The following is a 26,616-nucleotide window of genomic DNA, read 5'->3' as shown; positions in this document are numbered from 1 at the left end:
TCGGACTCAGGTGCAAAAATATGCTATCGGGAATCCTTATTAGAAATTACAATTTTCCGACCCAAAATAAAAATCACATCCATATGAAATTTGGCCATTGAAGGAAAAGAGTCAATTTTTCCTTGTTAGGTTGTATTATTCGTATAACGAACAGGAGATGATGGCACAGAATTTAGGAATAAAAAGAACAAAGAATTTACACTTAAAGACAGACAGACATAAAAGACAAGACATCCTGGTACCAGGACACTCCCCCCTCCAAGCGCATACCCTTTTTATCGTTACTCCCTCCCCAGCCTTGCTTGGAATGTTTAACCCCAACAGGATCAGATTACACAAGTTAGAGCGCAAAAGAGCCCCTGTGAGTAGGAGAAACGCAATGTGAATGGTTCAACCTATGATTTTCTAAATAAATGGAAATATATTTCTACGCCATCAAAGCGATTCAACAGAGAAGATGGTAGACCAACATTTTATAATAAAGAACAGTTTACTGTGCCCGCCAGTGGTCATACAGCATGCAATGAACTCAAGATGAGTCAAAATACACTCCTCAACACCCACTAAATAAACTCTTGAAATATGACTCTGACAGTTAGTATCCCTCAACACAAACTGGTGTAAACAGTTAAGTATAAACGCCACAAATTCAACGCTTTCGCTCCGTATTTTTGAACTACCAGATTTTTCATGGCAGAAATTTGCTCTCTAATGAGCGCCACCACGCCATATATAGTTGTCACAAGTCGTGACAAGTGCAACAAAGCAATGACAACAATGCCCACTGGTGGGATTTTGAGATTTGTGTATCGTTCTTCTTCACTTCCTTCTCCATCTTTACAACGGTCATTTATTCTCCCGCTACCCCCAGATGGAGCTGCAAGATGATGGTGTGATGCTGGGCTTAGACACCTGCTTGGGGAAAGATATCGTAGGGATCATCAATAATGTCTTCCAAGCCCCGTGGGGGGGCTCGCACACCTGCCAGAAGGATGAGAAGGCCCTGGAGTGCAGCCTTTGCCAATCCAGTATTCTGTGTTACCAGCTGGGCTGCGAGCTCTTGGAGAGGCTGACCCCCCGGGAAGAGATACGTCTGGTGGTGAGAGACGCAGCGTGCATTTTTATTCCGCTGAATGTTAATGAACCCTGCGTGTGCGTGTTACTAAAGCTTTTGAATAGCAAGCTGTGTCCCGAACCACCCCTGCTCTTCTCGATCCTTGACAGGAAATGTGTGACTGATTTACTCCGCAGGAACCGACAGACAGTTTAGAAGAAACGTTATTGGTTCCCCCGCCAGATTTCTCCCTCGGAGGGGAGAACGGAAGCGAGGAAGAAGACAACCCGAATACGGCGCACACTGACAACCCCAGCAACCAGTCTCCTGATACTGCACGTAAGTGTCAACCTCATGCAGCAGCCTGTCACAGGACAAACGGGGCACAAAAATAACATCACATGTGGCTAAATAAACAATAGCTGAAGTCTCTTGGCCCCTGAAGTGGTGACACTGAGGAAATTCACATTGTCGTGTCTGCTGGATTAAATCATACCATAATTCACTGGAATCCATCCGTCTGGCTGGCTTTATTCGGAGACTATAGATTGCATGGTCGTCAAGAGTGCCTCTTGGCCTGAGTTTATATTTTTCAAGCGATTGGTCAACAAATGGCCTCAAAATAACCACAAAAATGACTGTTTCCATCTCCACAACAAAAAGTCACCATCGCCACAGAACCTAACCAGTCCGCACTGATTGAAAGAACCACTTTATATTTTGAATAATCGATTGGTACAGAAAGAAATGTCTAAAAATTAATCAAAATGGCTAAAAATTAGGGTTTCACCAATCGAGAAGTACTCCAAAAAGTACATGCCAATTCTGCACAATACAGTGATCCCTCGCTACTTTGCTCTTCAAACTTCATGCCCTCAGTCCATTGCAGATTTTTTTCCCAATTGAAAATAAATAAATAAATAAATAAATACAGATGAGCTGTCCCGAGCCAGTAGCTCAGTCTCATGCTCGCGCCCTGTAGCAATCGCCAACGTTGGAAACATCAGGAAAAATGAACATGAGAAACAAGAAAAATACCAATGGCTCGAGGAAGAGCTGGAAAGAGCCTGGAAGGTGAAAGCAACAGTGGTGCCCATGGTCATAGGAGCACTGGGGGCTGTCTCCCTCACACTGGAGAAGTGGCTCCAGCAGATACCTGGAGAAACATCTGACATCTCCGTCCAGAAGAGCGCAGTCCTAGGAACAGCAAAGATACTGCGCAGGACCCTCAAGCTCCAAGGCCTCTGATAGAGGACCCGATCTTGAGATGAACTGCCACCCAACCTACCAGTGGAGATGGGGGAGGGGGAGAGAGGAGTTTTTTTTTATATAAAATATGTGTAAATATTAAGGCACAAGTAGCTGCAGAAAATATTTGATGTGATTGCGTTGGCATCAACTCACCCAGATTTTTTGACAGTTTCAGTACAGGAGTTTTATTTTTAAAATAAGTCTTTATGTTCTGTGCAGCTCTGAAAAATAACTCCGACAAGAGATTCTCCTACCAGCAACTTCCTGTGACTTTGAAACTTATATACACCATCCTGCAGGTAAAATACACACAGGATGTCAAAATGACACAGAGGCGTTAGAGGTTTGGTTGACGGTTTGCTTTAGCTGTTCTCTTAACTTCAGGAAATGTCCAAGTTTGAAGAGCCCGACATCTTGTTCAACATGCTGAACTGTCTGAGGATTTTATGTCTGCACGGAGAGTGTTTGTACCTTGCCCGTAAGGATCATCCCCAGTTCCTGGCCTACATCCAGGAGAAAATGCTTATCCCAAGGTATGGTATATTTTACCGTATCCACTCAACAGACACACACAGCTGGAGTATCTGAACACATTGGCTTCATTTTTTCCATTTCAGTTTGTGGTCAATGTTGAAGTCGGAGTTTTGCCAGCTAGCCTCTTTAGCGGTACCTCAGCTCCTCCATGCTCTCTCTTTGTCCCATGGGGCGGACATCTTCTGGAACCTCATCAACACAAACTTCAACAGCAAAGACTGGAAAATACGATTCGAAGCAGGTGAAATGACAGCCATGGTCTTGCAAATGTTAACAGCGTCTATATCCGCAGATGTCGGTAGAGTAGCCAAAAATAAATATAAAAAGAAATGAAAAAAAGAAACCCGGCAAAAACAACAAAAAACTGGAAAAAAAAGGGGAAAAAAAACAGTCAGAAAACCACGGAAAATAAATTAAAAAAACGCAATAAAAGTAAAAACCAGCAATGAAAAAAAAAGCCCAAACTGCATAAAACTGCGAAAAACATAAAAAGCGCAACAACAAAAAATCACAAAAACTATGGAAAATATTTACTTTTTAAGCCTTTACAGAGCACATATTGGCTGTCAGACGTCCAATCCCTTATGACTACACCGTCAATGGCACTGAGGCATGACTTAACAATGAAAATCCAACCCAAAAATGCCAATTGACCGAAAATTCACAGAAGAAAAGCATTCCCACACAATTTCTCCAGAAACAGTATTTTCTACGGCTGTCAAAATTATCGCGTTAACAGGCGGTAATTAATTTTTTAATTAATCACGTTAAAATATTTGACGCAATTAACGCACATGCCCCGCTCAGACAGATTTAAATGACAGTACAGTGAAATGCCCACATGTTAATTGTGTTTTATGGAGTTTTGCCGCCCTCTGCTGGCGCTTGGGTGCGACTGATTTTATAGGCTTCAGCACCCATGAGTATTGTGTAAGTAATTATTGACATCAACAATGGCGGGCTACTAGTTTATTTTTTGATTGAAATTTTTACAAATTTTATTAAAACGAAAACATTAAGAGGGGTTTTAATATAAAATTTCTATAACTTGTACTAACATTTATATTTTAAGAACTACAAGTCTTTCTATCCATGGATCGCTTTAACAGAATGTTAATAATGTTAATGCCATCTTGTTGATTTATTGTTATAATAAACAAATACAGTCCCTATGTACTGTATGTTGAATGTATATATCCATCTTGTGTCTTATCTTTCCATTCCAACAATAATTTACAGAAAAATATGGCATGTTTTATCGATGTTTTGAATTGCGATTAATTACGATTAATTAATTTTTTAGCTGTAATTAACACGATTAAAAATTTTAATCTTTTGACAGCCCTAGTATTTTCTAGTTCCTAGTGACATCGTGTTTATTTATAAAATTATTTATAATGATAAAAAAATATTTAAAAAAAAATACAAAAATGATTAATAATTTAAAAATAAATAATAATTTACTTGCTCTGTAAAGGGTTAAAGCTCTTAAATGTCAACTTTTGAATATTTGTCCACTATAGTGATCACCACTGGTGTGCACACATAGATGCCAGGTGGTGCTCAAGCACTGGCCCTCTTAACTGAGCAAGTGCCCTTATCAAGGTTATTAAGTCATGATCATTATTATGTTTGTGATGCATGAGCCCCCCAGGCGCCGCAGCCATAATCACTGTTACAGCACCCCCTTTCCTCCAAACGTGGAAACACGCCGCAGTACAGTACAATAGCTTTCAGCCCTACCCGCAGCCCCTATGCAGAGGTATCACATAATGTGGTATGTATACCTAAACCTCAGTTGTTTAACTATTTGTCTCGGGAAGTGGCCTTTGTCTCTGTGCGACTCTCTAAATAAGCCGAATGCCCAGTCCCACCAGTTAAACAAGCTAGGCTAGCCGCTCGCCATAAATCAATTAATGGATGTAACGTGGTGACCAGCACACAACAAGTGTCAGTAGGAAAAATAAATAAAACTACACGTAATCCCCGGGTTACGACGTACCTGACTTACGTGACTTATGTGATTTCGACTTTACAATGCCCGGAGACTGTTTTTTTTTTTTTTTTTTTTAAATAATATAATGTTGACTTTTGTGTAGTGATGCATGCTTTTATTTTGGTGCAGGGAGTGTGGAGCAGGTAGTACTTCCGCACGCGAGTAAGAGTGCCTATAATCACGAAGATCATATTTGTGCCCAAGAAGAAGAGCGCACGCGCACACACAAAGAAGCGAGTCCTGCAGCCGAGTGAGAGAGAGGACAAAGATGACGGCTGGAAGCCTGTACGCACATTTGTTGCTTGTGAATGTTTAGAATGTTGCCTCTTAACAAAAACTAATAAGAATCAAAATAAACCCACACAAAAAATATATATACCTTGCAGAGGTTGCGCTAGAGTTTTTCGTTGTCTGTCATTTTGACTGACAGGGTCATAAAAATCCGGTCATAATCTATTTTTACCCGTCACTTAAATTTTTAAAATGATGATAATGTCATTGTGGTGACCCTTTGTTTGGCATAATTCACCTTCCCTACTTGTGTGTCCATTTGGCCGAGCGCGTTAGCGGCTACGACACGGTCACGTGACAGAGACACTTAAGAGCCGCGCGCGTTCCGGCTTGAATAGAGAGTTCACACTGAGAGCAGCAGAGCCACAGCGGCTGGACACAGAAAATTCGAGCTAACAAGACTCTTAACATTGCATACCGCTTTTCGCAATTTCATTATTTTTTTCACAAAATGGACGCATGACGGATTTTCTTGTGAGAGAAATCAACATGGGTCTCAAAGAGGTTAGTGCATTTAGTGAAAAAAGGAAAATGATAGACAAATATGAGTGTGGTGTGCACATTAGTGAATTGGCTCGACAATCTAGCCGGAATATGACTACGATCTCGAGGACGACTCTCATTATTATTATTATTATTATTATTATTATAACATCGGCAAGGAAGTCACCAGCTTCTTTTTAATTATTCATTTCAGAACCTATGCAACACAACACGGCTACTGTTCTCCGTAACCGACGCCAACAACAACATCAGAATATGGAAAGAGAAAGTTAAAACTCCACTGCACCTCTCTCACTCCTCCATAAGGGAGCAGTATTCAAAACACAATAACCACATCAGAACCGTCGTTTGAGTATGGGCACACGGATACACTGTTATAACAATGCAAGTTTAAAGTGCCTATGACAGGATAAAAAAAGTCTTTCATAGCATTATTATGTGAATTACAATCATATTTGGAGACGATTCGACTATATACAACAATTTGGCAAAATCTGCCGTTTAGCCACTGCCTGTCATTATAGCGCTCTAGCGTCCCCAGTAGGACGTCAGCCGGGTCACAGTTTCATCTGACTCAGAATTCAGCCCATTAAGGGGGAATTATTCAGAACGAGGAAAATGCGACTAAGAAAGCCGCAAAATGTCATTGTTTCAATCTCTCTACTCAAATACTTTTACAGGATATTCTTTTTATCAAAGTGTTTTTCCCCAACTGCTAAATAAATGGTATGGTCATGAGAAACAGTCTTGTGCTAAATGGAATTTGACGTAATAAAAATGCATTTATTCAGTACGACATGGCAAAATTACACCATAATGGTCAAAACTGTTGACTTCATGCACATTTTATGCCACCGGAGTTAGTCCGGCTTTTGTCATTTCCCTGCCCTGGCTTCAGAGAGCGTAAACAAACCAGGAGGCGTGACAGCTAGCCGACATGCTAACCCGAACCAAGTGATGTTTCAAAGTCTTATTCTCGCCTTTCGAAGCAAAACATCATTCAAAACTACCCCGGATCATTTCACACGGCGGCAGGATTGTCGATTGTCTCCGCCGATCGGCAACCCGCTGTGATGCGCAAGTTACAGCTCGTCGTTCCCCTGCTGCGGGCGAGAGAGCTTGTTTGCCAGGAAAGCAGCTGGAGAATGACTGCCGGACAAACCGACCACGTAGCTGCCACGTGGTCTACACGAATATGGTTTAAATTAATGCTTACCTACACGGCGAAGATGTAAACAGTGAGAGAGCAGCAATCATTTGTTGTGCAGCTAACATGGCAGGATATGTCTGAGGAGAACTTTTCTGCATGTCCATCCATAATGAAACGTAAAGAGATATTCCTTTAGTGAAAGAAACTTTTTAGTGTTTACTTTGTAATCGCTGTATTCATGGCCATTTTTAACACATTTTTAACAAGTTGCAATTTGTAACGGAGTGGAAAATTTGACAGAACACCGGGCACACGAAGAGGGCATGCGAAAGACCGAGAGGGGTGTTCGACAAGCCGCCAGTCGTCGGCCGAGTGGCATTCTTGATGGACAAGGAGCATTGTCAGCCACGATATGCAAGTCACCTCCATATTAAAACGTGTGCCACGATCCCAGTATTTGACATAATATAAAACACGATGTTTACTCACTTCCTTGTAAGTCCAATGGTCCCACAGTTGTCAGACTTGTTTTGGCTATTCTCCGAGGGTGAACGGGAACTTTTTGAAACCCAAAAAGGCTCACACGGCTCTCCCTGGTGCAGCAACAAATCCCTGCTGCACATTTGACTGGCGTGATAGGAAAAATAAACGAATGAATCTGCAAATCAGCTGAATCCGCAGTCCATCTGCATGCTATAAAGCAATGCTGTATTGTGAGATGCTGACTCGGGTGACATCATATTCGCATTCGTCCCCAACCCGAGACTGGAGCCAGAATTCACTCATTTTCGTGGCGCAGGATTAAAAAATTGCATAAATAAAATGATCGCTTCCACACATCCAAGCTCTCCATTTTATTCAGGAGCATAAAATACCACGTGAAATATGAAATAAACTTGCATTTTGGTGTAATAGGCACTTTAAAGCCTACTATGAGCATCATTTATTTGCTAGATGTCATACATGTTGCTATTTATTTAAATATATAAACAAATATGTAATTATGTAATACATCTGCAATGTTTTTTCTTTAATTTATTCACATTGTTCTCACGTGGTAGCCGGGCTGGCAGTTTCATACGCTGCAAAAGGTGCCCTTTTTTCCCCTCTGAGCGCCTGCCCCCCAAATTGTCTGTGCACGCCACTGGTGACCACTGTCCCTGAAAGGGTTAACTCATTGGCTACCTAATGTTATTGTAAATGCATGTGTAAAAATTGGTCATCATAGAGGTCCCTGTCATGTGATTTGTAAGCACACATGTAACCATTCTTAACAAGACCCCCTTTCCTTTTATATAACATACGTCCTACACCACTACCCACATCTCCTCCCTTGTTGTCATGGTTACAGTGCAGCTCGAACACCCAGCAAATAGGAATTGATGGCTTGATATGATTTTTTTTTTTTTAACCATCTTGTGATTGGCTGCAAGTTGATCTTGAGGGAATGGAGGATATGTCCTCTGATGGACAGGCAAAAGGATCCTGGTGATTTACATGTCCTTGTGTAAACAAATGTACCTCCTGGCTAAGTGTTGTCAGCCCAGTGGGTAGTTAATAAGACTATTCATTCATTCAGTCATTCATTTTTTAAAATAAATGACAAATGTTATCTTAATCTCTCTAAAGGCCACCTTATCTTTTTAGGTGGTGAAATGAATGTGGTGCTTGTGATTGAGTGATTATGTTTCTTCAAGTGTGACATAGCCAAGAGGCCATGTTAATGTTAGCATGCCAACACTGACATCCAGTGTTCATTATTGGGTAATGCAGCAGTTCGAGTTATTGATTGATGGTAGCTTTGCATGCAATTTTTTTGTTTGTTTGACACACCGACACCTTTCGTTTGACAGCCCAAAAAAATTTTTTGTTTTTTTTTGTTTTTGTTTTTGTTTTTTTGTTTTTTTCAAATGAAGTGTAATTTCAAAACGCTAATTGTCCTACATTTATTTGTTGAAAACACATGATTTATTCATCAAAAAAATTCAGGACGATAAGAGGCAAAAAAGTTCTATACAGTTTTTTGCTAGAAACGTACATATTGGCCATAATTTGCCAGAAACATACCCATTCATCTCTAATGGCCAAAATTTCCCATACATTTACAATGACACTATTCACCATGTATTTCAGTGGCACAAAGACTTCTGTTCAATACTATTGATTTCCAACCCAAGCTACCCAATACTAATAGGAAGTTGCCCCTAAACATCTCAAATTAAACATGGAGTGACCAAATATGAACACGAAGTAACACTGAAATGACCCCAAAATCATCAGGAAGTGGCCCTGAAATACCTCCAAAATCAACAAGAAATGACCCAATGTCTGTAAGAAATGACCCTTGAATGCCTCAAAATGACCTCCATGAAGTTGCCGCCCGCCCCCCATGACATGTAAATTTATTTTAAAATGGCAATCATTTGTGCTACGTTTGTGCTTGTTTGTGCTGTAAAAACGTTTTGTTTGAGCTCCTATCTTTTTTTAGATACTTACAATTATTTTATAGGTCAAGTTGAGATAAACCAGCCCCTCATTTTGATCAAAAATGGCTAAAAATTGTGTCAAATGTTAATGCTTCGTTTGTACTCCCACCTCTGGTCAATTTCGCAATAAATGGGGGGCTGCGTGACGTCATCACTCGAAATCAAGACCTCAAAAACGGTAACACCGCAAACAAAACTTCTTACTGCATAAACAGAGCACAAACAATTGACACAATTTTAATCAAAATGGGGGGCTGGTTGACCTCAGATTGACCTATAAAAGAATTCTAAACATCTTAAAAACAATAGCAGCTAAAACGAAACTTTACAGCACAAACAAGCACAAACGATTGCCATCATTTTTATATAAATTTGTGTCCGAAGAGAGTCCAACTTCAGAGGTCTCAAAATAAAAAGGAAGTGACCCAATATGTACAGGAAGTGAATCTGAAGTACCCCCAATTCAACAGGAAGTGACCCCAAAATCCTCCCACATCAACAGGAAGTGACCCAACATGAACAGGAAGTGAACCAGAAATGCCCCCAGGAAGTGATATCGACCGGATGTCCGAGATGCCTCAAAATCAACAGGAAGTGACTCGAAATCCCAGACTTCACAGCAAAGGTACTCCAGGAAGTGCATTTTGTAGTTTTTGTCAAGTTGTTTTTTACCAGATCTCACAACTTCCGCCTCCGATCCAAAGGTAAATATGTTAGGTCAAGACTCAGAATTGTACTATATATTTGAATTGTTTGTCTATAATTGCCCTAAAATTGGTGTGGTTATGTAGTCAGTCAATACTTAACATACATATATGTTTTCTTGTTCTGTTAATGAAATTCTCCCTAGTGGAGAAGGTGGCAGTGCTATGCCGCTTCCTCGACATTGGCGCGGTGACAAAAAACCACCTGCTCAAGTACTCTCTAGCACACGCTTTCTGTTGCTTCCTGGCTTCGGTGGAGGATGTCAATCCGGCTGTGGCCACCCGAGCCAGACTGCTGCTGGACACCATCAAGAGGCCAGCATTGCAGGTGAATAATGGACTTGGGTTGTGTCAAATTTTCATTTTAGTACATGCTGACTTGTATGAACTCAAGGGGTTAGTTAGGCTTGCATAGAGAGAGGAGGGACATAACACATAACAACTTTTCAGGATGCTCAGATTGTCCCCACCAACTTTTAAGCAACCTTATGTGCATTATATAATGACTTCAGTTAGATATATAATATACAGGGTGTCCATAAAGTCTCTTTACCATTTCAAAAATGTATTAATAATGCCATTGCTAAGATATTTTATTTAGACATGTTCTATTGTATTCAGCGTTTATTGAATTTTTTAAAAAATTTCTTTCAATACACTTCTACATGGGCACCATTAGTTGCACGAAGCACATCAAGACGGTACTCGATTTACCTCTTTTAATACACTTCTACGTGGGCACCATTAGTTGCACGAAGCACATCAAGACGGTACTCGATTTCTTGCCATGTTCGCTACAGCGAACATAGCCTCATCAATTATGGCAATGGCATCAGTAATCCTTCGCTTAAGGTCAGTAATGTCTCTTCTCTTATCGATACACGATATCTTTAACATAGCCCCATAGAAAGAAGTCCAGGGGAGTGATATCTGGTGAACTTGGCGGCCAAGGAATTGGACCATCCCTTCCAATCCATCGGTCTGGAAATTCATTTTCATTGAGGAATCCACGAACATGCAGCCCCCAATGTGGTGGTGCACCATCTTGCTGAAAAGTGATGGTTGGTTGAAGGTCATTCAGTTGTGGTGCCACATATTCAGTTAAAAGGTCAAGGTAAACATTTGCAGAAGTTGATGTCTCGATGAAGAAAAACACACAAATGCAGTGTAATAAAAAACTTTAATAAACACTGAATAAAATAGAACAAATCTGAATAAAATATCTAATCAATTGCATTTTTAATACATTTTTGAAATGGTAAAGAGACTTTATGGACACCCTGTAGATTGTCTTCCCATATGATGTAAGGATAGATTTGACCAAGTGAATTATTTCATTATGTTCATCAGACTTACATTTACCCCTTTTCACTAGCTTAAAGTGCCATTCCTTTCTTCCCCTCAAACACGTTTGATTGGCCGATGACTTGAAACCTCCCTACACATACAAACATACACACTCACAGCCCTGACAGAAAACAACATGTTGACACCATGCCGTCTCCTCCACCCCCTTTGAAGAGGAGGGATATTAGAGTGTCTTTTTGGCCAGCAGCAGCCACTGTAAGTAATATAAAAAGACGTTAATGTTGTGGAGATGGGGAACACACCACTAATTTTGCTGTGGAAAGTCCAACTTGCATCAGAGTTAGCATAACATTAAACTGTGAATTTGCTAACCTGCCAAACTCGAGTAGAAAGCTGCTTAGAGAGAAGTGTCCTCCTGCATGTTTTCTACTGTGAACGTTAAACTGTGACAATTGTAGTGAACCAAGGTTTACCCCCTACGCTCCAATTTTCATTTTTATTTTATTAATGTGGTCTCAGTGAAGCGGTAAGAGGAGTGCTGAGGGTTCTGCAGGGCCCCCATGATGCTGTGGGGTTGTTTTGGCTTGGTTGGTTTGGTTTTGACGTTTTGTTATTGTTGTTGAAAATAAATAAAACATTTTGAAACAATAGTGTATTTTACTTTGAGGATTAAATATGTATGATGAAAAGATAATAACATGGTCACCACCTGACAACTTGCCTGCTACCAAGTCACATTGAACAAGGCACTATATTGGAAAGGAAAGGTTCAATGTTGACAGAGTAGGCATTAACATGGCGCAAAACTAATTTGCGATTTATTTTTTTATAAAAACTGCGAAATTTTCTAAAATTCAATTCAAGGTCGAAAATGAAGATGATTATGATGATAGTTCTATAACAGTGCCCAGCGAGGAACATTTTGCTACAGATTTAGACCGTGGAGTCCAGAAAGGAAATCTAACTTTAGTGTCTTAAATAGGTAAGACATGCTTGCATTGTTGCCATATTATTGTTTGTTGTTGCTGTTGAGCTGCCGCCATCCAGAGCTAGTTGGATACTAGTATGCAATTTATTTCAATGTTTTAAAAAGGGAGTGTTAAACCGAGGCTTATTGGACCTATTAGTTTTCAAATGTGTTTGTGTATCATTGCACCCTCTAGCTGTGGGTATTTGCACTGTTATTTCGAATACAAAAACTAAAAACACACACAGTAGGTAAAATAGAACGCTGTCTTTATAGTAGCCTAGTAGTAGTAGTAGTAGTAGTACGAGAGCTATCCAAAATGTGGGTGTACTGCCATTGTGCATGCCTTTGAGACAACGCGGGAGCATGACAAATGTGGACCGAAATGGCTGTTTTTGGATGGGAAAAACTAAAAAAGATCCTCAGCACCCCCTGCTGTGAGCGCCCCTGTGTGGTCTTAGAGCAGCCCAAAGGAGTTTTCATTTTTTGTTGAGTTTGGCAGTGCTCGTGGACAAAAGCAGTCATGTTTTATGAGTCATGGGAGAAAGTCATGTGGTTATACTAGTATGAGATCAAAATGAAACTTTTTGGTCTTAATTCCACTCATCGTGTTTGGAGAAGGAAGAATGGCGAGTACCATCCCAAGAACGCCATCCCTACTGTGAAGCATGAGGGTGGTAGCATCATGCTTTGGGGGGGTGTTTCTGCACATAGGACTGAACGGCTGCACTGTATTGAGAGGATGACCAGGGCCATGTATTGTGAGATTTTGGGGAATAACCTCCTTCCCTTAGTTAGAGCATTGAAAATGGGTCATTAAGAGATTATTAGCAAGTTTGTATTTATTGTGTATGTTAATCTAATTTATGTTGAAATATAGTAATTTTGCTAATAAAATACAACAAATGTTTGAATCCAACAGTGTTCACCTATACCAATACATATGAAAGTTAGTATCAGTCAATCCATATTTATTTTGCGTTGATTATTTAGCCTGTCAATTATCCATCCATCCATCATATTCCGCTCGCTCCGGGGTCAGGTCGTGGGAGCAGCAGCTTCAACAGGGAAACCCAGACTTCCCTCTCCCCGGCCACTTCAACCAGCTCCTCCGGCGTGATCCCAAAGTGTTCCCAGGCTAGCCGAGAGACATAGTCTCTCCAGTGACTCCAGGGTCGTCCCCGGGGCCTCCCGCTGGTGGGACATCCCCGAAACACCTCTCGGGGAGGCGTCCAGGAGGCATCCGGACAAGATGCCTGAGCCACCTCAGCTGGCTCCTCTCAACGCGGAGGAGTAGTGGCTCGACACCGAGACCCTCTTGGATGACCGAGCTTCTCACCCTATCTCTAAGGGAGAGCCCGGACACTCTGCTGAGGAAACTCATTTCAGCCGCTTGTATCCGAGATCTTGTTCTTTCGGTCACGACACACAGCTCGTGACCATAGGTTTAGGGTGGGAACGTAGATCAACCGGTAAATCGAGAACTTTGCCTTTAGGCTCAGCATCTTCTTCACCACTGCGGACCGGCGCAGAGTCCGCATTACTGCAGACGCTGCAACGATCCGCCTGTCGATCTCTAACCCTCCCTCCTACCCTCGCTCGTGAACAAGACCCCAAGATACTTGAACTCCTCCACTTGGGACAGGATCTCATTCCCGACTCGCAGAGGCCGTTTTACCCTTTTCCGACTGAGGACCATGGTCTCGGATTTGGAGGTGCTGATCTTCATCCCAACCAATTCACATTTGGCTGCGAACCGCTCCAGTGAGAGTTGGAGGTCACGGCTTGATGAAGCCAACAGCACCACATCCTCTGCAAAAAGCAGAGATGCATTGCTGAGGTCACCAAACCGGACCCCCTCAATGCTTCAGCTCCTCCTAGAAATTCTGTCCATAAAAATTATGAGACAAAAAGCAGCCTTGGCGGAGTCCAACTCTCACTGGGAACAAATTTGACTTATTAACGAATTCAACATTGCCGGCAGCCCATCAATTAATTAAGTTCATATTCGTGAGAAATATAGCTCTGTCCCCTGTTCACCCAATCTGTTTGGTCTTATTAATGTCCAGTCCTCAGCAAAAAATGTACATGCAAGTTATGCTGTTAGATCGCCCCTACCAATGTTGAGACCAAACCTACGTCCTTGTATGAACTGTCTTAAATTTGTGCAGTTGTGTCAAATAGCCTACACTGATCAATGCTGTGTTGTTCTTAAGCGTGTCCCCTTCATGTGTCCAATGTAGGGCCTCTGCCTCTGCCTGGATTTCCAGTTTGACACAGTTGTGAGGGATCGGCCCGTCATCCTCAGCAAACTACTACTGCTTCACTTCCTAAAGAAAGACGTACCCGCTCTTAGCTGGGAGTTCTTCGTCAACCGCTTTGAAACGTTATCGCTAGAGGCTCAATTGCACCTGGACTGTAACAAGGAGTTCCCTTTCCCTACTAGTATGTAGCGGCTTAAGAGTCACATCCACCTAACATCATTTTACTTGTGACAGTCACATCACATTCCATTTATATATTAAATTACAGTCCTAACCTTTCTTTTGACAGCCATCACTGCGGTGCGAACCAACGTGGCCAACCTCAGTGATGCAGCAATGTGGAAAATACGGCGGGCGCGCTTCGCCAGGAACCGCCAGAAGAGTGTGCGTTCCCTGCGTGACAGCGTGAAGGGCGGCCCGCCAGAGTCCAAGCGTGCATTTTCACTCCCCGAGTCACTGAGCAACCGACTCTGTGAGTACTGTGGTCCGGCCATTTTGTCCTGTTCACGCAAATGCAGTCTGTGACATTTTCAGTCAGTCCATAGACTTCCTAATCTATTGACATGACATGGAAAACGGGGCCGATTCGTAGGGGGCCTATTTTATAAAAATTCTAATATTTACAAAAACTCAAGCTGCTACCGACCTCAAACCAAAACAGGCACCTCCCTTAGCCATATATGAGTCTCCATGAGCAGCGGCATAAAAAGTCTTTCCCTTATAAAATCCCGATTAAATATTTTTTTATATAAGTATAACACCACTTAAAATTGCTATATAAGTTTCAGATTTGACACTAGATGCACAAAACCCACCAAATGCAGAGATAATCACGTATATTTTCAGGGTCAATAGCAATATTTAACATATCATATAAGTGTTTGACCAAAATAGCAACTTAATTTTTTTTATTTACTGCAAGTTTTCAACAACTAATAAATCACTTAATTTAACATAGAAACTTCAAACTTGAGGAAAACGTGCAGAATCAATCATAAATAATATGTAAATAGATAATTAATAAATTCTGTATACAATCACAACTTATTATAGAATAGAATATCCCTTAATTATCATTATACACTATATACTGTTAGCGAATGAGGCTTGCGGCCGCCTGGCATAAACAGAGATTTTCTGGCGAAAATTCTTGAGAATAAATGCTTAAATCCCCGAATTCTTCATAGATATGGACGTAAAAAAGTCTCAATTCTTGGTTAAAAGCAAAGAAACCGTGCATGTAGCATTTATTTCGCGTAAATGTTGCAAACTATGAGGCTAGTCAGTTCCATGTGTAAACAAATAAGAACATTCCTGTGAATTAATGCTTCAATCACGCATGCATGGTACGAAAAATATAATATTTACCTTGAATCCTCGAACAAATCACTCCTGAGAAAATTCTTCCTGTTTGTATGTGGTACAGCTTTCGTTGTTAAATCCAATCGTAAGTAAATCCAAGCTTAAATCCGACATGAGCGTGTGTCATCTTCGGCTATTACTAAATGAAGCTCGGACCCCTCTGATAAGATGTGATGCAAAGAATGACGAAGTGTCAGGTCAATAGATTTTTGAAGTCTATGGTCAGTCTATGGAAATACTGCATTTACAAGTGTACGCTGATGCAATTCTTTAATGGTCTCGAATGCCTCTGGTACCACCAGCACCCATTTGACTTGTCTGAGGGGGGAAAGAAAGATATTCTGTTTTGTAAAGTCCATTTCACTGTAAATAAAAAGAACAAGTTTACGACACTTCACAAACTCACCTGATCTGGTACAGGGTTAAATTTTAACATGATTGTTTGTATCTAAACACATCCACTTCCCCAGTAACAAAATCATACGAATACTTTGCAACCACATTATTTCAGTTGCAATGTATTTTCACTGGGCATCAATTATTTGCAGATTTTTTTCCTATTTGCTGTGAATAAATAAATAATATTATTCAGGTAAAAGTAAAAGTACCGTAACCATCTACAAATTGACTAAAGTACAAGTTAAAAAGTATTGAAAAGAATACTCAAGTAATGAGTAACATTGTGAATAACTGCTTATAGTGTCAGATTTTTATTTAATAATGGTGTTTTTTTTTTTCCCAGCACAATGTCCTCCGTGTGAAGTGTTATTATTATATAGTACTATAGCCCAGTGGTCCCCAGAATCTTTTGCATCATGTAAGGGCAATGTGTGGCAGAAAAAAAAATGACAGTGAATATAAACTAACACGTGGCCTCTCCTAAAACTTGACAGCAAATATCCTTGGCACGCATAATGAGTTCTTCTCCAATCATGAAATGTTTCTTAGCTTGAGCAATACGGTTCACCACGAGGTATGATGCTCTCAGTGCATTCGCTGTTCTTGCCTCGTTTGCTAGCTTTTTAGCAACATATTATGCAGAATGGACTTGGTTGTACGCTCCTCTTCTGGCTTTACAAGTGAGCTTTTCCCCGTAAAAAAGCTGTCCGAAGACATCGCATGACAAAGCAGCTAACGTTACTGTTTACCAGACGCTGGGCTGCTATAGGTGTGCAAACACCCCAGTAATGCGTCCAACCACTAGAGGGCGACGTATGCTAATGTCTACTTGGATTAGTCAGGAGGCAGACCAGAACACTATGACCCATTACAAGTCCAAAGAGCACGATTGCCCTCTAGCAGAGAAAAAAACTTTCTTACCTCTGAATGGTATAATGGAGTCATGTGTTAATTGTTACGATCTCATTGACAGGAAGTGCTACTGTCGGAATCTCTGGCAAAAATACAGTCAATATGTAGGATAAACAGGAAAAATATAACGCCTCTAGTAGCCAAAAGTAGCAGAGTAAGAGTGAACCAAGTTCATACCAACACCAAGTCAGGAGCAGAGCTATCTAAAAAATTAGTTCAGGCCTACTGCTCCCAAGTTACGTCCAAACCACTGAACGCAGCACTTCTTCCTATAATAATACACACTTACAGTGGTGTTACCAGGGTGCCAGGTGTGGGTGGGCATTAGTCTTACCTGGCGGAGCAAAAAAAAAAAAGCTACAGTGCTCAAGTAGGTCGAAATCCGGCGTAGGGCAACTGCACCTTAAAACATGTTTTGTTTTCTCCTTGAGAACTGTTGTTGTGATTTGGTCAAGACCAATAAAAGTTGATTTGATTTTATTTGACTTAGAACACATGCATAACTCAACAGTATGGACATGCAGGTGACAATGTTTTTTTTAGGTAACCTATTGTGGTTCCTCAGTTTTATTATTATTATTATTATTATTATTATTATTATAGTTATTCTTTGTTCCGTAGCCCCTTTGAGCTCAAATTTGACCCCATTAGAATGCTTCAAAATGCACCAAAATCGGCAGGGAGGTCAAGACAGGTGCAATCTTTGATACCGTGTAAAGACAAATTCCAAATACATTATGTAGCGCGCCCAAGCAGTCATTCTTTGTCCCACCGACGCTTTGAGCCCTACTTTGACCCCCTCAGAATGCTTCAAAACTCACCAAACTCAACAGCTAGGTGAATATTGGTGAAAACTTTGATAAAATGTAAAAAAAAAAAATAAAAATAAAAAAAATATGCATAAATGTGTGTAGCGCCCCCTAGGAACAAAACCGACATTTCATTTCTTTTTTTTTTTTTTAAGGTGAAAGAGGAGGTAACAACGCAAAGGTTAAAACTTAGAACACATCAGTACTATATGAATGGGATACCATACACGGTGCCCAGACTGCCGTTAGTACTACCCTCAGTTTTCTTTGGGTGGGCAGAGGGTGTCCGTGGGTGGGCACTGCCCACCACTGGCCTGACCCCCCCGCCCCCACGTAATGCCCCTGCACACTTAGGACGAAAACAGTAGTTTATTTTATCAATTATACCGACCTGGACGCCACGGATTGTAAACTTTATGAGGACGCTAGCCACAGGTGGGTAGAGTAGCCAATAATGTACTCAAGTAAGAGTAGCATTACTTCTAAATATTACTCAAGTAAAAGTAGCCATCAAAACAGAAACTTATTTCTTAAAAACACTACTGAAGTATGCGAATAACTTCTTACAATGTCTGATTTTATTATTATTTTTAAATAATGGTATATTTTTGTCTCAGCACAAATTCATCTATATGAACTGTTATTATACTGTACTAAAACCTATTTAATGGCCATATTAAGCCAAAAAGACCTAATTCAGACCAGAACAACACTTTGAATCATCACCCGTCCAAAGAGCATGAGTGGCCTCTAGTGGAGAAAAAACATTGTTACCTCTGATTGGTATTATGGAATCATGTGGTTATTGTTAAGACGTCTCATTGGTGAAACTGATACAGTCACTGTCGGCATCTCTGGCAATGATGAATTCCAATATGTAGAATTAAGAGGGAAAACGTAATGACTCTAGTGTAGCCCGAAGTAGCGGAGTAAGAGTGGTGTTTCTTCTTCACAAATCTACTCAAGTAAAAGTAAAACGTGGTAGAACTACTCTAAGAAGTATTCTTTTTTTCCAAAACGTCACGTAAATCTAATGGAGTAAATGTTACTACCCACCTCTGACGCTTGCCATGCTGAAAGTGTTAATGCGAATGCGATGCTAACGCTCTGAGTTGCATTCAATGTGTGATGATCACTCAGCACAGACCTTTAAAGGCTAAAGCAAGATTGCATTATCTTTCTTGCCAAGATAAGAAAGCAAATCTTACCGTGTGTTTCAAAATAAGCAAGCCTGGAGCGAAGCCTAGCTTGAAGGACACTGATGAGTGTGTGTATGGGGGGAACGGATCACATGAATGATACAACCAAACATGGTGAGGATGTAGGCTGACTAACTACATGTACAGTTGTCTGGCACGGCCAGACTGTTCTCCCTGTATTTTTCAAACACTGTGAGAAGAAATCTGGGACCCATCTCCTTATTGGCCTCTCGAGCCAGAACGAAATTATCCCTGCAATCAGATTCGTTTATTTGCGTGACGTGCTCTTAACGAACAACGTCACTCTTGCGCGTTGGAAGTCTCCACAACAACACAGATGGCGAACGGGAGAGCCGAGAATATGTTCCAATCCGCGGTAAAATCAGTTTGAAATTATTACAACAGTCTGTCTCGCGCTAGCCATGTTAAATAAACTTCTCCATTCTCCGCTCGCGCTAGTTTGTTGTCGCCCTACCAACGTCATGTCCGCCCGACGCTGATCCACTCCGCTGTCTGTGTGCTGGGGCTTGCTCCGCCCTGGGGATTTGATCCGCCGGACGGTTGCCAGACTCATTCGCTGGAACAGCGGTGAGTCTGGAGTTCCAGGCTACATTTACAGTGGTATTAAAAAGTATCTGAACCTTTTGGAATTTCTTACATTTCTGCATAAAATCACCATGAAATGTCATCTGATCTTTGTCAAAATCACACAGATGAAAAAACAGTGTCTGCTTTAACTAATACCACCCAAACATTTATAGGTTTTCATATTTTAATGAGGATAGTATGCAAACAATGACAGAAGGGGGAAAAATAAGTAAGTGAACCATCACATTTAATATTATATGGTCCTCCCATTGGCAGCAATAACTTCAACCAGACGCTTCCTGTAGCTGCAGATCAGTCTGGCACATCGATCAGGACTAATCTTGGCCCATTCTTTGCTCCAAAACTGCTGTAGTTCAGTCAGATTCCTGGGTCGCTGTCTTTAGGTCATAGCACAGCATCTCAATGGGGTTCAAGCCTGGACTTAAGGGTTCTCTTTTTAGCTTCAACTGTCTGATAGACAGCCTCAGGTTTTCCTGCAAAACAACCTGATAAACTTTTGAATTCATTCTTCCATTAATGATTTCAAGTTGTCCAGGCCCCGAGAAAGCAAAACAGCCCCAAATCATGATGCTTCCTCCACCAAGCTTCACGGTGGGGATGAGGTGTTGATGTTGGTGAGCTGTTTCATTTTTCCTCCACACATGACGTTGTTTGTTACTCCCAAAGAATTCAACTTTGGTTTCATCAATCCACAAAATATTTGAACAAAACTTCTGTGGAGTGTCCAATTGCCTTTTTGCGAACAACAAACGAGCAACAATGTTTTTTTAGACACCAGTGGCTTCCTCCGTGGAGTCCTCCCATGAACACCATTCTTGGCCATAGTTTTATAAATAGTTGATGTGTGGACAAAGACTAGGGTTCTTTTTTACCTCTCTGAGTATTCTGCGCTGAACTCTTGGCGTCATCTTTGGTGGATGGCCACTTCTTAGGAGAGATGCAACAGTGCCAACTTGCCTGCATTTGTAGAAAACCTATATGACTGTGGATTGATGAACATATAGACTTTTAGAGATGTTTTTTTTATCCTTTCCCAGCTCTATACAAATCAAAAATCCTCGATTGCAGGTCTTCAGACAGCTCTTTTGACCGAGCCATGATGCACATGTGACAATGCTTCTCATCAAGACATTTCTTACCAGGTGTGTGTTTTATAGTGGACAGCGCAGCTTTAAACCACTCATCAGTGATAGTGCACACATCTGACTTAAAATATTTGGTAGAAATTGGTTTCTATTGCTCTTTAAGTCTCCTTAGGCAGAGGGTTCACATATTTATGTCCCCCCCTTCTGTCATTGTTTGCATGCCATCCTCATTAAAATATTATAAACTTAAAAATGTTGGTGGTGGTTTTAGTTAAATCAGACAGTTTTTTCATCTGTGTGATTATGACAAAGATCAGATCACATTTGATGGTGATTTTAGGCAGAAATGTTAGAAATTCCAAAAGGTTCAGATACTTTTGCATACCACTGTACAATAAGCAGTGTTGGAATAAAATAAAATTGTGTCCGATCTCAATTTTTACACTAATTGCATGCGTATATTGAATTGCATTATTAACTTGTATAGCCTTAATTGTATGATGACAACACTTTTGATTAATAAATGTACTCGATATTCTATTAATTGGCACTAACTGCATGATCACATTTTTAGTAGACGTCCACTCAGCAGAACATATCAGTCAGTCAATGCACGCTGTCTGACAAACGTTGTCCTCTTGAGATGACTTCAAATTTTGCTCGGAATAAACTCTTAATGGTTTTACTTCCCTTGGAATGCATCTGGGACTTATTACCCAGAGTTGAGGTACAATAAATCGTTAAGCTAAGAAAACTAACAGGTCACGACGCCTCCAGATGGGACCCGGGAAAACGGGATCTGGGATGAGGCCTACGTGTCCACGAGACCAGCAAAAGACATCACCTCATCTGTGACTCAAAATAGAATGCTTCCATGCCTCTGTAGTATATTAGGATGTGAAGGAGACCTTTTCTTGTAGGCACCGCCTAACTGTTTACTCCAACACACCCAATATTAAATAAATAGCACTTATACCATAGTTCAAGTAAAACAAGCAGAATATAGGGCATAAAAGATACACAACGCATTCTTATCATGGAAGCCCAACGTGTGCGTCATGAGCAAGATTGACCCACCAACTCTCGCAATCAGTTCTCCTGGACAGTCCAGAACAAATGGCGGGACGCTCTGTACCAACTCAAGGAGCACCGGAGAATGCCCGATATCCAATTGATAACACAACTGACAAGACACCAAGAGCCCTTTTGACGCTGAGGTGGCAAATTCACAACGCTCGCTGCCCAGACAACAGTAACTCCCGAATCCTTCTGTCCAATCCAGAAACAGACAATAATCCCAAACACACTCTTCTTCCTGCCCACAGCCTGCCCCGCGAGAGCCTTCAAAAGACTGAATGTTGTCATTTTTCTCGGAAACCTTTTGTTGACTTCTGATATGGTGACCTCGGAATGAGTTTGCCTCCTCGCATGAGTCTGTGTCTGATTTGCCTTTCTGTTTCGTTGTCAGCCGGAATAAATTGTCAACTTGTTCTCAGTGAGCCTTCTTTAAACCGTTCAAAATGAAGTCAGTACAAAGGATCAAAACTAAGGTGAACGTGTAGAGTTTGCCCTTCTGGCCGGATTGCCGGGATCCCGCCGGCCTGGGTCGTTGGAGCTGCGCCAGTGCAGGTCTGGCGGTTCAGCTGGCACGATTCTGGCTGTCTGGCTAGAATGTCAGATTACTTCAGATGCGCACTGGCTGGGGGACTTTACTGATAGTTCCGCTATCGTGGGCACTCTCGGAGTAAGGGAACTATCAGCCAGAATTCTGACGTTTGCAATATCTCTGGAATCAATGCACTCAGATCAAATTACTGCATTGGGTCTGTGAGTCTCTTTTATTGAATCTATTTAATTAGTAAATACTCCCACTCTCAGTAATGAACGAACACGCCGAAAAGATAATTAATCTGCTTTCCATTGCCATCCACGGTGGTCTTATGGGCCTTAAAGGGTGCAATTTTTAACAGCAGACAAAACAATGTTGCTTTTTCGTCTCATTGTCATCTCGTCAGACGCGAACTGTTATTCAGGTCGTCATGTTGCAGTCACCCAGAACACGTTTTTAGCTTGTCATCTTCATGAAAAACATGTTTGTCAACGAAATGCTTTCATTATCCTCACTGTTGACGAAAACAATGGTTTTTAATTAAAGTTGCCAATACATGCGCCCCATGGTACTTCCTGCTCAAAGATTTTATCATTTCCTTTGTAGCGCTAAGGCTTACCAGGCAAGAGCACTCTGCCCCAACACTTGGCGATATGATCGAGAAAGTCCTGCCAGGTAAATAAGATATCAAAAAATGGAAACATTACTACTCTGCCCCTACTCACCATCAACCCTCCTGTCTCTGTCTCAAAAGCAGGCCAAACGCTGGCCCCCGAAGACGACAGCATCATCAGAGACCTGCTCCCAGAAGACGCCGGCATAGACCATCAAACTGTCCACCAGCTCATCATGGTACTCATGAAATTCATGGCCAAAGACAAGAGCAGCGCCGAAGCAGACATTGGCAGCGCCAAGGCCTTTAACACTGTGAAGCGTCACCTGTATGTGTTGCTGGGTTACGACCAGCAGGAGGGCTGCTTCATGATTGCACCTCAGAAGATGCGCACCTCCACATGCTTCAATGCCTTTATTGCTGGCATCGCACAGGTCACTGGCTTTTAACATTCATGTCACTTGTGTTTAAAATGTTCGTGTGTTTTTTCCTTTAGAAACATAATGGTGTTGGCTGATACATTCTGCATCATTTCTCTCAGGTCATGGACTATAACATCAGTTTAGGGAAGCAGCTACTTCCCCTGGTGGTTCAGGTGTTGAAGTACTGCACATGTCCTCAGCTGAGACATTATTTCCAGCAGCCACCTCGATGCTCACTTTGGGCCCTGAGGCCACACATCAGACAGATGTGGCTCAAAGCCCTGCTGGTCATTTTGTACAAGGTACTTTCTCTCAGATGAATTAACCCCAACTTATCAAATATATGTTCCACCGTCTGTACTATGGCTGCACGATATTGGGGAAAAAATGACATTGCGACTTTTTGGGGGTTTGCAATATATATTGCGATATTAACACTAGAAGAATTTTCAGCCGATGACTCACCAGTAGAGTTGTTCCGATCATGTTTTTTTGCTCCCGATCCGATCCCGATCGTTTTAGTTTGAGTATCTGCCGATCCCGATATTTCCCGATCCGATTGCTTTTTTTTGCTCCCGATTCAATTCCAATCATTCCTGATAATTTTTCCCGATCATATACATTTTGGCAATGCATTAAGAAAAAAATGAATAAAACTCGGACAAATATATACATTCAACATACAGTACATAAGTACTGTATTTGTTTATTATGACAATAAATCCTCAAGATGGCATTTACATTATTAATATTCTTTCTGTGAGAGGGATCCACGGATAGAAAGACTTGTAATTCTTAAAGGATAAATGTGACTTTGTATATTGTGACTAAATATTGCCATCTAGTGTATTTGTTGAGCTTTCAGTAACTGATACTGTAGCCATGCCCAAATGCATGATGGGAAGTGCAACCATGACTGTGCGTATTGGCACCAATTGATATATCTTTGCGTTGGGAAGTAACATAGGGTGTTAAGAAAAAGAACAACTACTACCTTTCTTCCCCACATTGCTTTCCCATGATATTTCTAAATGTTGAGAGAGGGATTTTAAGGCTTTAGCCAATTAAAACAAGGCTCCAATGACTGCCAAAATTCACTCTATTCATTTAACGCTGCCTTTTAGCTCTATATATAGGTACAGTGGGGAGAGCAAGTATTTGATACACTGCCGATTTTGCTGGTTTTCCCACTTGCAAGCCATGTAGAGGTCTGTAATTTGTATCATAAGTTCTCTTCAACTGTGAGGGACGGAATCTAATACAAAAGTCCAGAAAATCACATTGTATATTTTTTAAATAATAAATTTGTATTTAACTGCATGAAGTAAGTATTTGATACATTACCAACTAGTAAATATTTCGGCTCTTAGTTCTTTTTTAAGAACCCCTCCTGTTCTCCACTCATTACCGGAAGTAACTGCACTTGTCTGAACTTGTTACCTGTATAAAAGACACCTGTTCACATGCTCAAACAAAAAAACTCCAACCTCTCCCAATGGCCAAGACCAAAGAGCTGTGTAAGGACATCAGGGCTAAAATAATAGACCTGCACAAGGTTGGAATGGGCTACAGGAAAATAAGCAAGCAGCTTGGTGAGAAGGTAACAACTGTTGGAGCGATTATTAGAAAATGGAAGAAGTTCAAGTTGACAGTCAATCTGACTCGTTCTGGGGCTCCATGCAAGATCTCACCTCGTGGGGCATCACTGATCATGAGGAAGGTGAGGGATCAGCCCAGAACTACACGACAGGACCTGGTCAATGACCTGAAGAGAGCTGGAACCACAGTCTCGAACAAAACCATCGGAAACACATTCCGCCGTCATGGATTAAAATGCTACAGCGCACGCAAGGTCCCGCTGCTGAAGCCTGTGCATGTCCAAACACGTCTGAAGTTTGCCACTGACCATCTGGATGATCCAGAGGAGCAATAGGAGAAGGTCATGTGGTCGGATGAGACCAAAATTGAACTTTTTGGTCTAAACTCGGCTCGTCGTGTTTGGAGGAAAAATAAGGTTGAGTACAACCCCAAGAACACCATCCCAACCGTGAAACATGGAGGAGGAAACATCATTTTTGGGGGCTGCTTCTCTGCCAAGGGTACAAGACTACTGCACCGTATTGAGGGGAGGATGGATGGGGCTATGTATCACCAGATCTTGGCTGACAACCTCCTTCCTTCAGTGAGAGCCTTGAAGATGGATCGTGGCTGGGTCTTCCAGCATGACAACGACCCAAAGCACACAGCCAAAGCAACTAAAGAGTGGCTCCATAAGAAGCATCTTAAGGTCCTGGAGTGGCCTAGCTAGTCACCAGATCTGAACCTGATAGAAAATCTATGGAGGGAGCTGAAAGTCCATGTTGCCCGGCAGCAGCCCCAAAACCTGAAGGCTCTGGAGAAGATCTGCATGGAGGAGGGAGCCAAGATCCCTGCTGCAGTGTGTGCAAACCTTGTCAAGGACTACAGGAAACGTTTGGTATCTGTAATAGCAAACAAACCTTTCTGTACCAAATATTAAGTTCGATTTTTGTGATGTATCAAATACTTATTTCATGCAATCAAATGCAAATTTATTATTTAAAAATCATACAACGTGATTTTCTGTTTTTTTGTATTAGATTCCGTCCCTCACAGTTGAAGAGAACGTATGATACAAATTACAGACCTCTACATGCTTTGCAAGTGGGAAAACCAGCAAAATCGGCAGTGTATCAAATACTTGTTCTCCCCACTGTAAATCCCCGCCATTATAGATTGAACGTGACAATGCGTGAGTGGGTCGTGCAGATTTTAACGTGATTAATTTTTTAAAAATTAATTACCGCCATTATCGCGATAAATTTGCTAGCCCTACTTTAAGCCAAAACTAAAGTCGCTAGCCCTACTTTAAGACAAAACTAAAGTCCCTGGATGAGTGTAAGACATTTTGACTGTAAGGTTAAATACAATTAGAAAACAATTTCATTAAAAAAATTAAAAAAAAAAAAAAATATATATATATATATATATATATTAAAAAAAGGCATGTCCGATATTTTTTTGCCGATTCCGATACTTTGAAAATGACGTGACGACATCTTTACTTACC

At 41.2% G+C, this 26,616-nt stretch overlaps 1 protein-coding gene across 2 annotated transcripts in view; it reads left to right on the top strand.

Moving 5' to 3' along the window:
- LOC130930678 (protein unc-79 homolog) overlaps nucleotides 1-26,616 on the top strand; it is a 172,004-nt gene that overhangs the window by 84,291 nt on the left and 61,097 nt on the right. For both annotated transcript variants that reach the window (XM_057858695.1, XM_057858694.1), the window contains exons 19-29: nucleotides 872-1,099; nucleotides 1,252-1,393; nucleotides 2,525-2,604; nucleotides 2,690-2,838; nucleotides 2,923-3,080; nucleotides 10,117-10,298; nucleotides 14,489-14,690; nucleotides 14,799-14,981; nucleotides 23,100-23,168; nucleotides 23,248-23,540; nucleotides 23,648-23,830. In XM_057858695.1, the coding sequence (XP_057714678.1) occupies nucleotides 872-1,099; nucleotides 1,252-1,393; nucleotides 2,525-2,604; nucleotides 2,690-2,838; nucleotides 2,923-3,080; nucleotides 10,117-10,298; nucleotides 14,489-14,690; nucleotides 14,799-14,981; nucleotides 23,100-23,168; nucleotides 23,248-23,540; nucleotides 23,648-23,830 (1,869 nt within the window). The remainder of the gene's footprint in view (nucleotides 1-871; nucleotides 1,100-1,251; nucleotides 1,394-2,524; nucleotides 2,605-2,689; nucleotides 2,839-2,922; nucleotides 3,081-10,116; nucleotides 10,299-14,488; nucleotides 14,691-14,798; nucleotides 14,982-23,099; nucleotides 23,169-23,247; nucleotides 23,541-23,647; nucleotides 23,831-26,616) is intronic.

This window comes from Corythoichthys intestinalis, chromosome 15 (assembly GCF_030265065.1).
Source record: "Corythoichthys intestinalis isolate RoL2023-P3 chromosome 15, ASM3026506v1, whole genome shotgun sequence".
Taxonomy (NCBI): domain Eukaryota; kingdom Metazoa; phylum Chordata; class Actinopteri; order Syngnathiformes; family Syngnathidae; genus Corythoichthys; species Corythoichthys intestinalis.
The sequence above is the reverse complement of the archived record's forward strand: the minus strand, read 5'-3'. Positions and strand labels throughout refer to the sequence as shown.